The following is a 16,551-nucleotide window of genomic DNA, read 5'->3' on the forward strand; positions in this document are numbered from 1 at the left end:
ACAATAAAAAACTATTTTGATTAAGAATCACTGTTAATTATCTAACGCAGTGTGTAACAGTGCCCAAATAGCCAGAATTGCTTAAGCAGCTCATTTTGGCACGCTAAAGATCGCTGCTCTAATTCGCCTTTTGCAGTAGTTAAACAGCATCAAAGTTCCAGGCGGGTCTTTCAAACAGCGCTTAAGCAGCTTCATTATGCTACGATGCCAGGGATTATTTTTCTTTTTGTTTTATTTTCAAGCAAGCGTCATCGATGAAATAAACAACAAGATTTGTTTCGTTTAAACACATATGTATATTTTTAAATCTTTTGTATTGATGAATTACACAAAATTTCACACAATTTACTGATAATCCACAATCATTTCACTCAATATTCTTTCTTCAATTAACGAATCTAACTTGTGCAGCAGCAATGAGATTATTGCCGGCGTCCGTCTTTGACACTTTGACAAGAGCCATCTCGTACCGATGTCATGCATTAAAAAGCTATAAAGTTCCACCAAGTTCAGTACCCTTTCTTAACAAGCCTTCAAGCTCCACCATGAACCCTACACATAGTGCTAATCAGCCGCAAAGTTCCAAAGAGTACCACGTGCCAGTTAAAAAGCTCCATAGTTCGGCAAAGTACCGCTTCATCTCTTAATCAGCCCCAAAGTACGACATCCCAAGTGCCACAAATCCACTAAACGACCACTAAACGGCTTCTAAACGACTCAAGTTCTCTACCTAAACGGAATATAGAAAGACTTCGTTTAGCAGACGCCAAACGACTCATGCATTCTAAAATAGCAAAAAGCTGGTGGCGCTATCTGTTGGTGGGATACCCCAACCAGTTGAGCTTCATCGCTTGGAGGAGAGCTTTCTCATTTCCTCTGTACTGTTGTATGGTTTCGCATTGAAGTTATGCATCGCTAGAACTAGAACGGCGATACGATTGTTTAAATACTAAACTCCAACGGAAACCACCAGCACTGAAGCAAGTGAGATTTGAGCAATGGTCATCGGTGTTGATACCCACGTATCTAACCACACGACCATTTATATAGATTTTTGCTCAGAAAGTTAGAAGGCTATATAGGTCATAATAAAATGCAACTTGTCGAAACACATTGCAAGAAAAGGATAGCAATATAATGATGAGTTGTAACCCAAGTGCCACAAATCCACTAAACGACCACTAAACGGCTTCTAAACGACTCAAGTTCTCTACCTAAACGGAATATAGAAAGACTTCGTTTAGCAGACGGCAAACGACTCATTCATTCTAAAAATAGCAAAAAAGCTGGTGGCGCTCTCTGTTGGTGGGATACCCCAACCAGTTGAGCTTCATCGCTTGGAGGAGAGCTTTCTCATTTCCTCTGTACTGTTGTATGGTTTCGCATTGAAGTTATGCATCGCTAGAACTAGAACGGCGATACAATTGTTTAATTACTAAACTCCAACGGAAACCACCAGTACTGAAGCAAGTGAGAATTGAGTTATGGTCGTTGGTGTTGATACCCACGTATCTGACCACACGACCATTCACATAGATTTTTGCTCAGAAAGTTATAAGGCTATATAGGTCATGATAAGATGAAACTTGTCGAAACACATTGCAAGAACAGGATAGCAATATAATGATGAGTTGTAATACGCCATCTATTGATCAAACCAATGAAGCTGTGGAGCTTTCATTTTTTTATATGGATATTAAATTTTCCAGTCGTTTAAGCTTAATCTGTGGCGCTTGGGAATACGCCATCTATTGATCAAACCAATGAAGCTGTGGAGCTTTCATTTTTTTTCTATGGATATTCAATTTTCCAGTCGTTTAAGCTTAATCTGTGGCGCTTGGGATCAGACCGATTTTTCGTTAAACAGCCCTAAATCAGCTAGTAAGTACGAGCTGGCTATTTGGGTAGATTCGTTAGATTCGAATTGAACAAATAATATTGGGTGAAGTGATTGTGATTTTTTAATAAACTATGTGAAATTTTGTGTAATTCTTCAATACAAAGGAATTAAAAATACACACATGTACACAAACAAAACAACTCCTGTTGTTTATTTTAATGATGACGCTTGCTTGAAAATAAAACGCAAAGAAAAACAATCCCTGGCACCGTGGCATAAGGAAGCTGCTTAGGCGCTATGTAGAAGGACCACCTGGAACTTTGATGCTGTTTATCTACTGCAAAAGACGAATTCAAGCAGTGATCTTTAGCATGCCAAAATTGGCTGCTCAACTTTCAATGCGAAACCATACAACAGTACTGAAGGAATCCTCTCCTCCAAGCGAGGAAGCCTCCACTGGTTGGTTGGGTATCCCACCAACGGATGGCGCCACCAGCTTTTTGCTATTTTTAGAATGAATGAGTCGTTCAAAGTCTGCTAAACGAATTCTTTCTATATTTCGTTTAGGTTGAGAGCTTGAGTCGTTTAGAACCCGTTTAGTGGTCGTTGAGTGGATTTGTGGCAGTTGGGACGTCATCTATCCGACTATACATCGAAGCACGATGGAACTGTAGCTTAACTTTATGTTTATGTTTTTTTTTCTAGACAAACGTCATTGAAAGCCGAAAACTGGCACTCAAAAAAATTCTCGTTGAAAGGAGAACAATTTAAATTTGAACTTTAAACAAAGCATACCCACCGGTGGGCCCGCTGTGCCAAAAAGCTTACCAAAGCTATAGTTTGTGCTTACTAACCTTGATAGCAATACGTCAGCAATAGAATACACGCACGCACACAGGCACGGGCTTCAACACACACAAACACAAAAAGATACGGTCAAAGCGCAACTATGGTACCGTACCGGTCTAAAAGTGAGGATGTTTTTTTACGAGCACAATGAAAATGGGCACAAGCCAATGCGTCATTGTAGCTGTGCCACAATGGCCCCTTGTCGAAGCAGGTGGACATAAATTAAAAAACTAAAATAATTATTTTTATTTTTTTGTATCTATTATTGTGTATTTTCTTTTTTCTCGTTTCGCTTGAAGATATTTTTTAAAGAAAAGGGTATTTTCTATTATTTTTTTACGCTGCATAACTTTAGCCTTTCCCACTGTGTCAAGGTATTGGACACACGGTTGCCTCAACCAGCAGGGTCATCCAGCATATCTTTCTGGCTGACGTACATTCTGGCTCAATCGGCGCCCCGTGTGCTTCAGTGTGTGTGTGTGTGAGTTTGTGTGCGTGTCGGTGTGGTCCGTCCTTTAGACGTTTCTGTGTATTCTGTCGGTCGGTGTGCGGCAGCCAGGAACGAACCCAAAAGCCAGCGAAACCAGTGTTGTGCATGTGTCGCCCTGATCCGGTCCACACTGACGGGGGTGGGTTGCGTGTGTTTGCGTGTGTGTGTGTAGTGTGTTGTGTGTGTGCTGCTGCTGCACTTTCTAAGGCGGTGAATAATAGAACAGTGTCCGCCGCGGGCCACTGTGCGAATCGTCTTCCCTCCCCCACACACACCCCCTACACGAGTGTAACAATTCCTGTGCCCATCCGTGTGTGTGTGTGTGTGTGTGCCTGGGTGTGTGTCTTATCACTGCACACCTTTTTTGGGTGGAGGGGGTGTGTGTGTGTGTGCACGCAATTGAACGCAAATGAGGAAAGGGAATCAAAGGAGCAGGAATTCCGTCCCGAAGTGACACAATCGTAATATTGTTGATGAAAATCGAGCGTTAGAGCAGCGCGACGTGAGCGAAAGCGAGATAGAGGCAGCGCGAACGAAGAAGAAGATGCGCCGGAAGACGAAGCAAAGAGCGGGGCGCGAAAGGGCAGGCAGATGACAGCATTAGAGTGTGTGCGCGCGAGGCAGAGAGAGAGAGAGAGAGAGAGAGAGAGAGAGAGAAAAGATGATGATCAGGAAAAAAAACAACAAAACCATCCCGTATCTCCTTGTGCCTAATTTGTGTTTGTATGTGTGCGTGTGCAGGCGCGTGATAGTGTGCTACCGTGTGGCGGAAGTGGTCACTCTGTATTTGCATGTGTGTGTGTGTGCAAAAAAAAAGATAAATAGAACTATGCACGCCCGCAAACCACCCCCTTTCGGTGACCGGTATCACCACCCACCTGCATCTCTCCTGCCCTTCCGGAATGGGTGTTAAACATTTGGGCAATTCAGGCACTCCACCCACCACCCACCTCTTACGCACACGCACACACTGGCTGTCTTGAGCCAAATTTGTGGGGAGGGGGAGAGAGCCTTCCAATCCTTTCCCATCACAACCTCCCAAACACCCCCTACCCTTACTGTCCACAAAACCACACACTGATGAAATGTGTTGCCCTTTTTGTTCCTGTTCTTATGGTTTTGGTCTGACCGTAAATGCGAGAGAAGCGTAGAGAGAGACAGAGAGAAAGATAGAAAGAATTAAAGCGCGTGTGTGTGTAGCCATTAAAAAAACAAACAGGAAGAAACACTAGCAGAACAAGATTATCACATGTTAAGCAATAATTAGACAGCAGTGTAGAACAAATGAAAAATAACGATTCCACTCCTCTGTCCCCTTCCTTCTCACGATCAAATCACACATACACACAAACAGGAAGTTTCCTTTTTTGTCATTCCTTTGCTAAATTGAATCGCTCGTTTCATACGTTTACTTTCAACGATTGATGTGTGAGTGTGTGTTTGCGTCACAGTCCATTCCACGATCAACCGCACTGTTGTACATCCTTGAACAAGGCCACGAAAGAAACCGTTACCTGCCGGCGCAGCATACATACACGCAAACAGCCAGGAAGATTTCTGGCCATCCGACCTTCCCTCTCTCGCTTCTCTTTCCATTGCAATGTATAAGTTCTTTTAGTCCTTTTGTGATGTTCACATCTAGTCATCTTGTCATCCACAAAAAGAAAACTCCGATCGCTCCTACCAGAGGAACAGCTGATGGTGCGCCTGTCAAGAACGACCTCAAAATTTCTCCCATTCCGTCAAATTGATAATCTTACTTTGCATATTGAGAGTTCCGTGGCGCATCTAAGGTTCAAGTGGATTTCCTTTTCCGAAATCCCATCCAAATCGCTTCACCAGTAAGGATTATCCCATTCACGTACGTAACTGTACAGGGTTACTCTAACCCAGCCCAATCGCACCAGCGCGCAGGATTCGAAGCAAATCGTTATAGGAAATGAGAATTTTGTAAGTCTTTCTCCGAGTTACGCGACACGTGAGTAACGTGAATTCGAGTTGTGAGTCACGTAATTTTTTTTTTAATTTTAACAGTTTTTAACAGTAACATATGTCAAATCAGTGCAGTTTTCTCCGTCAATTGTCAAATTCAAAATAAATTTAATTAGTATTGAATGTTTGAAATCGATGTAAAGACAGAAAGAATGTAATCTTCTATGCGATTTCTGTTAAATAAGTCATTTAGTGCATAAACGCACTAGTTTAATAAAAAAATAGCTACATATAAATAATTATTTGGCTGTAAAACGTGATATTCGACCTACGCGAATATACAAGATACGCGAATGTCTCCGGAATACAGTAGTCGCGTAACTCGGGGAAAGACTGTAGTATAACAGAAGAGCTTTGAGTTCCAGGGTTTTTACTTGATTTTGCAAGTGTACCAATGTTGAACACAACTGCAACATTTCACAGGATGCAACATTTCGCATCAGTCATTTTCGGAACGTCATCACGCTTAAGACAGCCTTCGCACTTGATATCGCAAGCGTGGTACACAATACAGGCGTCCCCCGAGTTACGACCTCCTCGAGTTACGACGATTCGCAGATACGACGATTTTGATTTTGATAGTGAAAAGTTGTCAGTGAGATGAAATTGATGCATTTTTTTTAATTTCTGAGCTGATAACCGTTACACACACATTTCCTAAGATTCCACATCTACCCGATCTTGAATATCTATATCCTGTAAACAACTTTCGGTGTAAAATTAATACAATATCGAACATTGTTTCAAATAAAACAACACGATATCATAGACTTCGACTGTTCAACTTCGGTTATAAACTTTACATTGACAGCTATTCGACATATAAGTTTTTCGACCTACGCCTTGCGTTGGGACATTTTTTCGGTCCCAAATAGAGTCGTATCTATGGGGACACCTGTATTATAAAGGGGTTTGCGGCTTGTAGCAATAATCTAACCAGAAAATTGAGAGACAAGATTGACTTGAATTCGTTTAAACAGATGTAGTGGAATATTTGCTTAAATCCGCAGCACTGGAATTGTAATATTGTGTACCGCGCTTGCGATATCAAGTGCGAAGGTTGTCTTAAGCATGATGACGTTCTGAAAACAACTCTAGTGCTTGTCCTGTCAAATGCTGCAGTTGCGTCAAACGTCGCTATGCTTTGAAATCAAGTAAAAAACCCTGTGACAGTTACCTAGTTCCCTCTATGAAACGACATCCCAACAATTCGTTACCTTTATGCGATCACAGGGCAAAGCGCAAACAATAATATTTTTCAAAAAACATGAAGAAAGTTTGCTTTATGAATCTTCTGCTCTCGTGATTAGACTTTAAAATGACATCAAATGTCTGTTTTTTACGTAAAATATTATAATTATGGATCATAATTTGATAACCGCAGCTCAACATGTGGGAACATTCTCGGAATTCCTGAAATTGTGGATTTTTATAGTTCTGTAACATTCTCGGAATTCTGCAATTGCGAACTTTTTATGTAAATTTGTCAGTTCCGTGTTGATTCTTGATAGTTTTGATGCATCACTACTGCCCTATGATCTATGTTTGAAAAAAGGTTAAAAAAATAAAAATCAAGAATTCCAGATTTTTGGAAAATTCTTGGAGATCATGAAATTGTTAATAGAAATCCTAGCTAGAACTTTATTTGGGTATTTTCAATGCAGAGTTTGTAGTTAAATGTCTGCTCTTAATACTTAGGCTGCATTCCCTCTGTTCTGTGATTTTTTTAAGGAATGGTACATCACGTTATGCAAAAGAATCCAGATCTTCATATGTCCAGCAGGAAGCTTCAACAACTTTATGTGAAATCTTGTACAAAGTGAAATGTACATTATTTTCTACAACTAGCATCTTTTTACTTCCATCTGATATGCTGATGTACCAAACCAGCTACCGGTTGACTTATCGAATGCCAAAACTCAAATCATTGATCACTTTTGCCGCGTAATTAATTGCGAGCGAGTGCGATTAAATGTTATGGCTACAACAGACTAGTTCGGTTTGGTAAACATTTCCACAAAAACATACACACGCTCGTTACTGGTAGAATTACCATTTCTAAACATTCCGAGCAGCAGGCACGCCAATGCTTGTTGACAGTCGTCCGTAATTCAAGCGCACTATTGGCCGAGCAGTAGTAGTTTGCTAATAAAGTGCACACCGAGCAATGTCACGTCTCCGATTAGTCCAATGGTGGGACCGTGCAGTCCAAACAGCAAACACACCGGTTGCCCCAGTAGCAAACAAGCTAGCTGTGTTTTTTTTCCTCGCCTGACGTATATTATGCTAAGGTGCGGATCCGTGTAGTAAGACTACCGCAGCATGTGCTGGTGTACATGGAACGGTACGGTGTAATGTTTACACGCTAGCGGAAAGATTAGAACGGGAGAAAAGTGCTGAGCTAAGGGTTGCCTTTCGTGAGATTGTGACGTCACAGGGCGCTCGGTGATGCAGTGAGCGTTGAGATGGGCTAAGATGACAAGCTTTTATAAGCCTTGTTGAATATTTTAGGCAGAGAAATGATATCAAAAGTTCAGGATGTTGCCCCAATGTCCTTTGCATTTCACAAACGGCTGCGTTGACAGTTATTTTCTGTAGTTTATTTAATTTTTAAATCAATTACCAATGCCTTGTCTAAGATGAGTACATTGATAGCCCTAGTAAAATTAAATCCACATATATTGTTTTAATTTTGTACCAACCTTACAAAGATTTGTGTCAAAAGTTGATAGCAATTATTTCGTGATTTAAAACATTTTGTATGTTGAAAAATTATAGAAAAAAATTATTTCGCGTGTTGATAACATATTGTTTGTTTGAAGGGGAAAAAATACAGTTGAAACAATAAAATTGGCATGATGAAGAGTTTTCGGACCAAAATCAACCTTAAAGTATTGGTATGCTAAGTTAAAATGCGATGAAATCAGCACTGAGTATGGTGATCGCAGAAGATACCCAAATGAGGTGGTTATCGACGAAAACAAACATTAATTCAAGTTGATCTAGAAAGCTGACATCCAAAAGTTCTCTCACAGAGATCATTACATATATTTGGGATATGAGAAAGCTCTATGCAAATTGGCTACCGCACGAACTCACTAGTGTTGGGTTTCATGAATCTTTTGTCGCGATTCATCCACATTAGTCTTCAGCGACGAGTGATTCTAATCTTGTATTGAATCTCTAAAGATTCATGAATCTTTGAAGATTGATGAATCTCGAAGTATTCATGATCTAGAAAGATTTCTGAATCTCCAGCTCATGGTTCATTAGACAAATAATTTTGACGTATAATTTTTAACATATTGAATTTATATTTTTAACTGGCTCCCAGCAACTAAATATCTCCCGTTCTCAGATATTAAAAGGATCCCCCGCCGAAACTGGGGACTATTGTGAGGCAAATAACAAATCGCACCAAACGAATGGTATTGTAAATTTGAAAGATCGCTATAATTGATGATCCACTCGTGATGTAGCGTTTTTTTCATAAAAACAACATAATTTTGCTAACAAATTGAGTTTTAGCCTAATAGGCCAATCAACTAGATAATTCGAACAAATATTTAAAATTGTTTTTTTTTTTTGCAGCGTGCACTGCTGCCTAATTTAGAAAAGACCTGCTCGCTTGATGCACTGCTCCGCAAACCCTGCAATCTAGCCGAAACGATCACGCTTGGAGAGATTGCACCGCATCGCGTAATGGTGCCTCGCGGTGGTTCCTCAGCATCTGTCAAGCATAGTGTGTGTGTGTGAGTGGTGCAAGTGATCGTGTGTAAATTTGGGAAAGCTCTGTACGGCACACTTTGCCCCATGGCCATTATATTTTCCCGCCCATCGATTGTGGCCACCTTTTTAATGACAGGAGGAAGAAGGAGCAAGGGTAAAATGGCAATTGGAGATAAGCTCGTGGCCTGCTGATGGTAGTGAAGGATGTTCTACCATTGCCACCATTAAACCACAATTACCAGATGCGTCATAATTGGTTGGCACACATCACCCCCATCCGGTCATGTGACGTCATTGCAAGACGTACTCTGTGACGTAGCAGCGTGCTGAACCACGCGAACAGTGCACGGGAGTACCCATCACCTCCGTTTCTCATCCCTCGAAGGGATGGAATTCCGATGTTTGTTGTTGTCCGAATCGCGCACTGTTTACAGTCTCTCGGACACACACACACACACACACACACACACACACACACACACACACACACACACACACACACACACACACACAACCACACACACACACACACACACACACACACACACACACACACACACACACACACACACACACACACACACAACACACACACACACACACACACACACACACACACACACACACCACACACACACACACACCACACACACACACCACACCACACACACCACACACACACACACACACACACACACACACACACACACCACACACACACACACACACACACACACACACACACACACACACACACACACACACACACACACACACACACACACACACACACACACACACACACACACATTGGGTTGTATTTGCGTATGTGTGTTTTGCTACTTGTTAACGATCCATAACGGCTGTTGGGTGGGCAGTGGCTGCTGCGCAGAACGATCAGTCGTGTTCGCGTGTCCGTTCTTTTAACCTTCAGTTAGGCGCAGCCAAATGAGCCGAAATCCGAAGCAGAAGAAGACAAAAACAAACGAACAGGGAAATTCGGCTTCGGCTGCGAAAGAAGGGAAGAAACGAGCAGGCTGCGAGCGGGCTTGCCGAATGCGATGCCGAATGGAAACCCACCCAGCCGGCAGATGTCGGCACCGGCAAGAGAAATTGGGGCCGTCCGAGCTTCCGGTTAGCCCGCGGTCGATTTGGTGGGGCTTTGGCGGGGCGACGATGCGAAACGCGGCGCGGCCTAAATCGTACCAGTTTTTAGGCTATCGGTTTGGCTTCTTCATTTTTTTTTTTTTGCTTCATGATCGTGTTCCATGTTCGATCGTTTCATCGTAAAAATCACCTGATCAAACGATTAGGTCAGTGATGTCTTTTCTTTTCTTTTTGTCACTCACTTTGGCGTCATGAAGGCAACCCCTGCAGCTGTGCTACTTTGTGGCAAGCAATTAGTCATCGCTCTTTCGACCCGATAACACTGCACATGCCTTTGGCGTTTGCGGGAAAAGCGGCGGGGTGCATTATCGGGATCCTACGTTCACCCAGCCTCGCCCTTGGTGCTGTCGGCTTATCGGCGGCAGAAATAAACCTAAACGAAGCACGCGTCTGCTGTAACGAGGGCAATAGGTGAAACGCCTACAACACGAACGATCACGAGCGGGGCTCGGTGGACAAACGTCACACCGCTGATAACAGGGACGCAAGGAGGGAGTGTGAAGATGCACCCTGCCTTGGTTCCACCATCGGCTGCTTTGTTCCATCGCCAAACCGCTTCGAACCGTTCAGTTTGGCTGGGTGAGAAATTGATCATAAAATTAGATTTGTTAAATATGGCCAGCGCATTAGCGGGTGGATTGTTTGCGGTTTGCTTTGTAATTGGATGTGTTTGAGCACCTAATTATCCCACTTCAGTGTACGACGCCAAACGGCCGTGAAGCTTTATTTGCTCATTATTCGTTATAACCCTTATCCCCAATAGAGTGCAGAATGTATCACGTGTTTTCCGCTAGTTGTTGTATGCAGCTGGAGTTTGATGCCATTCCATTAGCACAGTTCAGAAAACGTCTTCATGATCTCATAAGTATTCTTGGACCACTAGTGCCTAAATTTAAAGAACTCCCATTCTTTATCTCAAAATACTCAATATTTCCGTGTGACAAATGCGGGACTTGCCTAGTTCATGTGAATATCCATCGGAACTTGTATTTAGAAGGAACTGTCCAAAAAGGCCGTTTGGTCTAAAATTACAATAATGTTGAACGTAAAACAAAACATAAAAAATCTCTGAAGAAAAAAAACTGTCAACTAACGTAGATAACACAACACATACAGTGCAAGCAATATATGCAGAGGTGATCGATAGCTGGCCGAGCGTTGCCTGATAAAGCTGCCTTGCAAGCAGTCGAGAAAAGGTGCGAAAGGTGCCTAAGTCATCCATCAACTGCGTAATGCTTAGGGGGAGGGGCTGTCGACACATGTTACGATTTGTTAGATGGAGGAGGGGGAGAATTAAACTTTTGTTACGTAATGCAAAAAAAATGTATGATTTTTTTCGTATAAGAAATGAGTAATAAACGATTATTGTTTTGTTTGGCTAAACTACATTAGCCTTTATGCCGACCTATAAACAAAATTTCGCTACTTTTTATGTACTACGTAGCCAAATAATCCGTCACTGCCAGGGGGCCAGTTCATATGAGGATTGAACTCACGACGGAATTTGGCTACCACGGTCGGATGGACGGAAAAACTTAACAAAGAACGTTACAGTTTTGTTACGCTAGGATGGAAAGGGGGTCGAAAATGTGCAACTTTTGCGTTACGTAATTGATGAATGACGCCTTATATCGGACAACAAGAGTTCAGGTCTATTGCAGAGTCGCGAGGACATCCGTAAAAAAGGGCAGACAAATGGTCCGATTCCGAACCAAGACCACACGTCTCTTCAAATAATAAGAAAGGCCGTAATCCTAAAGTACATATGACCAAAGCTTATTAAACAAATCTATCTGTCACGTGGATTGTTATATACGCGCCTCTCGTAAGCGGCCTGCTGAAATCAATTGCTCTTTATCAAAAATCCACTGCGCGTAATGAATGGTTATCAAAAACCTGATCCGACGATGCATACAAAGTATGCATCTAGTCTAAACTCAATTGTAACACCCTGTATGCTAGTAACAATACCCTTCAACGATTTAAGTTATACATCTGATTGTACATGTCAGGGCATAGGCGGATCATCGATAGAGTGACCTAAACGGCCGCTTAGGATCCCGAGCTCAACAGACACCTTCTTTCTCGAGCAGTCTGTAAAGGTTTTGAACAATTTTGATGTACAAATTTAACTGAACTTCAGGCTTAATACATAGGGCCAAAATAAACACTATGGTTCATGGAGTTAGTGATGTCAGTGGTTTAAATAACATCTTGCAGTCATCTCGGGATGACACAAGCGTCTGGAATTTATTTTTAACGCGCAGCTGGAGTCTGTTTTTTTTTCTCTGGACAGGCTGAATAGTACGAATGGCGAACACCTGTTTGCATTTGCTGCTCTTGTAGACTAATATCTCTTTTTCTATTTGCAATTCTATGATGAATAGTTTTGTATGCTTTTGGAACATCATGCAAAGCAAACACTCAAACATTGAATTACTCTCTCAAACCAAACCTTCCTGATTGCTTCATCAAAATCATTGTGGAATGGCTTATGGATATGACCAAGTGATAATTGCATTACATTCTCTAATAAGTTGTTTTTTTTTATACAAGGACAAATCATCAAGCCTATTCATTGAAGGCAATATATTGGTTCTGACAATAGATCAGTTGATAGACATGAGGTTTTATTAAATACTTAATATTTTAAACCAACCTCAAGTTTTATGCAGAAAAAAATTTAATTTATATGAGTTTTATGGTTTTAAACTATTAGTTATATTCATGCAGTGTACTGCAGGTTAGGTTATCCTTCAAAATAGGGGAAAATATTAGGCAACATTAATTAAACATCTTAATGCATTGTAAATCGACGCATTTTAAATGTTTTTATAGGGTCTTGTCAAATATTACCGCCTTGGCTCATGGTCCTCCACTGTGTCAAAGTATAGAAGGTTACAACTAGTGGTGATGAAAATGAAGTTTTCGTCGGAATCGATTCCGGCTAGTTATGTAGTTTGCTGGAATTGATTCTCGATAGTAGTTTCGAAATCAGTTTCCGACATTGATTCTTGAAGCTGCTCCGGAATTGGTTCCGGAATCGGCTCCGGAATCATCTCCGGTATCAGAATCGGATTTGGAATCGGGCCCGTAATCGAAATCGGGTTCAGAATCGGGATCGGCTTCGTAACCGGAGTCAGTTTTGGCATCTCTATAAGAATAGGCGTTTTGTTCCAATGATGCTACGTAGTAGTGATGGGTAATCCGGAGCGGAGTCATGGATCAACTCCGACTCCGGTGCGCAAAATATGACTCCGGCTCCGGATCATAACTGGATTCGACTCCGGATCAGTCCGGATTACGCCGGAATACTCCGGATTACTCCGGATCACTCCGGATCACTCCGGATCACTCCGGATTACTCCGGATCACTCCGGATCACTCCGGATAACTCCGGATCACTCCGGATCAGTCCGGATCAGTCCGGATCAGTCCGGATCAGTTTTCGTACATATTCGATGTACGACTTGAAAGTCAATGAGCTCATCAAGAATTGTCTAAACGATAATGGACAGTCATTCCGGATCCGGAGTGATCCGGAGTGTTCCGGAGTAATCCGGAGTAATCCGGAGTGATCCGGAGTAATCCGGACTGATCCGGAGTTGGTCGGAATTGATGAGTCCGAGGGTTTTCCCGTATGCACCCCCCCCCCTCGCTAAACAGTCCGGAGCAACTCCGAGTCCGACTCCGAGGGGTGCCGGAGTCGGATCGATCCGACTCCGGAAAAAAATTGTATTTACCCATCACTACTACGTAGTGATAGCCGCAAAGAATCCAAATTTATTTGTAAACGATCCATTCTTATCGAGATTCGCGAACTGATTTCGCTTCTGAAACTTCGTATTTCAATTCAAGAACTGATTCTCATTTCGGAACTAATTCCAATTATGAATTTGATCTGATTCCGTTTCCGGAACAAATTTCGACTCCCAGGTCGATTCCGATTCTTATTCCAGAGCCGATTCTGATTCCGGAATAGAATCCTGATTCGGAGTCGACTCTGGAATCGGCCCCGGAATCGGAAACGATGCCAGCAACGTTATCAGCTCTGGAAATGATTCCGAACACGGAATCGGAATCAAGTAGATCCGATCTCGAGCTCCCATCACTAGTTAAAACATAGCAACGTAATATCTAAGAAGAGTAGACGGAGTAGCGGACACATTTTCGACAAAAAGTGCCCATCTAGATGCTTTGATGTAACAGATACAGGGTTTTCCAGGGTCAGTTTCGAATGTAAACGTTGTTATTCACCGCATCAAAGATGTTTTTCAACAGCTGTCAAATGGTTTATTTGTTTCAAAATAAAATTCCAGTTTCAACGCATGATTTTCAACACATAACAAAGAACTGCCAAATTCAATCCAGCTTAAGTCTTGTTGAAAATCATGCTGCAGAAATTAAAAATTATTATGATGGAAATGAAATGTCCGATAGATGTGGAACAGCATTTTGCATGCGGGGAATAACAATGTTTACATTCGAAACGGACTTGGAAAACCTTGTAAAAAAACTTTTTTTTATTTGTTCCTTATTTGTGTCAAAAACACATATTAGATTTTGTTGATTTATGCATTTGCCAACAATCAAGCATCAAGAAATGATTGTCGTGCACAAAAAGTTGTGCAAATGACAGTTGTTTACATAATTCAGATTTAACAGGAATGACAGAATGTTGACACAATTCTGATCGTCCAATAGCAAACTCCAAACGGTAAACGATTCCTGTACGATAAGCCCCGATGAACCGTACGATAGAACTCCTTGTAAGAATTTTTAGTAAAACAAGTGAATCTAAATTCTCAACAAATCTTCTCTCCTCCCGAGTAAACTGTCGCATATATCATGTGCGTACATGCTGCATTTTTAGCGCAGATGCAGAAATTAAAATCACAATCGGTAAACAATAAGCTTTTTTAGCTTTTATTATCACTCAGGCAAATGACAGTTTCGATGCTAGGCATCGTTTAACATAAAATTATTGCCACCAGTGTGTCTCGTCGTTTATGTTGACGAGTGTTTGTTGTGCTGGATATTCTTGCTCATGAAGGCGAAAGGTTCTCCTGCCACTTGCTGCCACCTGGAGGAAATAGTCTATCTGTGGAACTTCAAAATTCTCCTAAGACATAAACTCGTAAAAAATCGTTTCAAGTAAATTAATCAGTAGTAATGACTAATAAATAGTGAACTGCAAATATCTTTCCAATATTTCCGATTTTATCAGATGCGTATATGCACCCTTTTTACCCACACATTAGCGATAAAATGAACCAATAATTTCACTTTTCATATAAATTATGTGTCAGAGAGCCTCCCGCAAAAGTTTTTTGTGTGACGAGTGAGTCACTGGCACGGATTCAACTCGTTATGCGGGGCTCCACTGTATTGTCCTCTGAGTGTTATTGTTATCTCTCTTCTCCTCCTCTTTCTCTCTCTCTCGCTCTCTCTCTCTCTCTCTCTCTTGCTCTCTCTTGCTCTCTCTTGCTCTCTTTCTCTCTGGAAACTGTCACAAATTGTGACAGCTTTGTCGCGCTCCCGCGATCCAGCAATTCGAGCAGTTTCGCCGGCAGTGTGTGTGCCCCCCCCACCCTGTTTACGAACAGCATTTGATCGAAGCTGGAGCCGATCGGTTTCTTCTTCTTCTCCTTCGTCTACCTCCTCCTCTTGGAAGCGCTTCGCGGGTCCGCACCGAGCACGTTCGGGGCATGCATTGTGCATTCTTGCATTGTGCATCGTGGTGAACGGTTGGGCGTGCGCGCGCGTACATACAAAACCATACCGCTCTGGGTGTTACTTGTGATTGTTGTTTTTTTTTGCATCCGTTGTTTGAAGTGATTTCCCTGCTCTGCGTCGCTCGGCAGGCCAATTTCCAGCGAGCAGTCTCAGCAATCATCGCCCTGCCACCAAATCTTTCCCATAAGACCCGTCCGCCAGCGGTCCATCGATAAACCTTGCCAGTGGGATTTTACAAACATTTTTGTGCCTTCCTTTTACAGCATTCAAAAAAACCGCTCATCACCGGCTATCAAACTCAAATAGTGTATAGTGTGTGAAACGTGGTGGTCGTGCGTGCAGTTTTATTGTTGTGGATTGAACACGAGTGGACGCAGATCATTACCGCGCCGGAAAACGTGCGCGCAACAACACACTCGTGTGAGCCTGTTTGTGATTTCTGGTTCGGCCGTCCGTTGCTTGGGAGGAGGCTTCGTGAACGTGATCGTTTGGGCCATCGTGAAACAGCCACTCGCCCCGAGATGCCCCTGTTCGGCAAGTCGCAGAAAAGCCCCCAGGAGCTGGTGAAGGCACTGAAGGAGGCGGTCAACTCGCTGGAGCGTGGCGACAAGAAGGCGGAAAAGGCGCAGGAAGATGTCAGCAAGAATTTGGTAAGTTTGATCCGACACTACTACTACTACTACTTGTAGCATTGCATTTTTATTTTGAAGATTGCGGGAAGTGATTGGGTATTGGAATTCCCCTTGTC

The 16,551-nt window shown here is 42.3% G+C and overlaps 1 protein-coding gene across 6 annotated transcripts in view; it reads left to right on the plus strand.

Moving 5' to 3' along the window:
- The first annotated feature begins 3,081 nt into the window (after window positions 1-3,081).
- LOC121587697 (protein Mo25) overlaps window positions 3,082-16,551 on the plus strand; it is a 30,438-nt gene continuing 16,968 nt past the window's right edge. Inside the window, exons 1-2 of one of the 6 annotated variants that reach the window (XM_041904752.1) lie at window positions 3,082-3,170; window positions 16,067-16,453. In XM_041904752.1, coding sequence (XP_041760686.1) covers window positions 16,325-16,453 — 129 coding nt within the window. In that variant the 5' untranslated portion in view covers window positions 3,082-3,170; window positions 16,067-16,324. Of the gene's footprint in view, window positions 3,171-3,191; window positions 3,390-3,546; window positions 3,641-15,807; window positions 15,873-16,066; window positions 16,454-16,551 lie in introns of those variants that run through there. The other 5 variants (XM_041904743.1, XM_041904733.1, XM_041904771.1 and 2 more) reach the window with 5 other exon arrangements.

The sequence above is a fragment of the Anopheles merus genome, chromosome X, assembly GCF_017562075.2.
Source record: "Anopheles merus strain MAF chromosome X, AmerM5.1, whole genome shotgun sequence".
Taxonomy (NCBI): domain Eukaryota; kingdom Metazoa; phylum Arthropoda; class Insecta; order Diptera; family Culicidae; genus Anopheles; species Anopheles merus.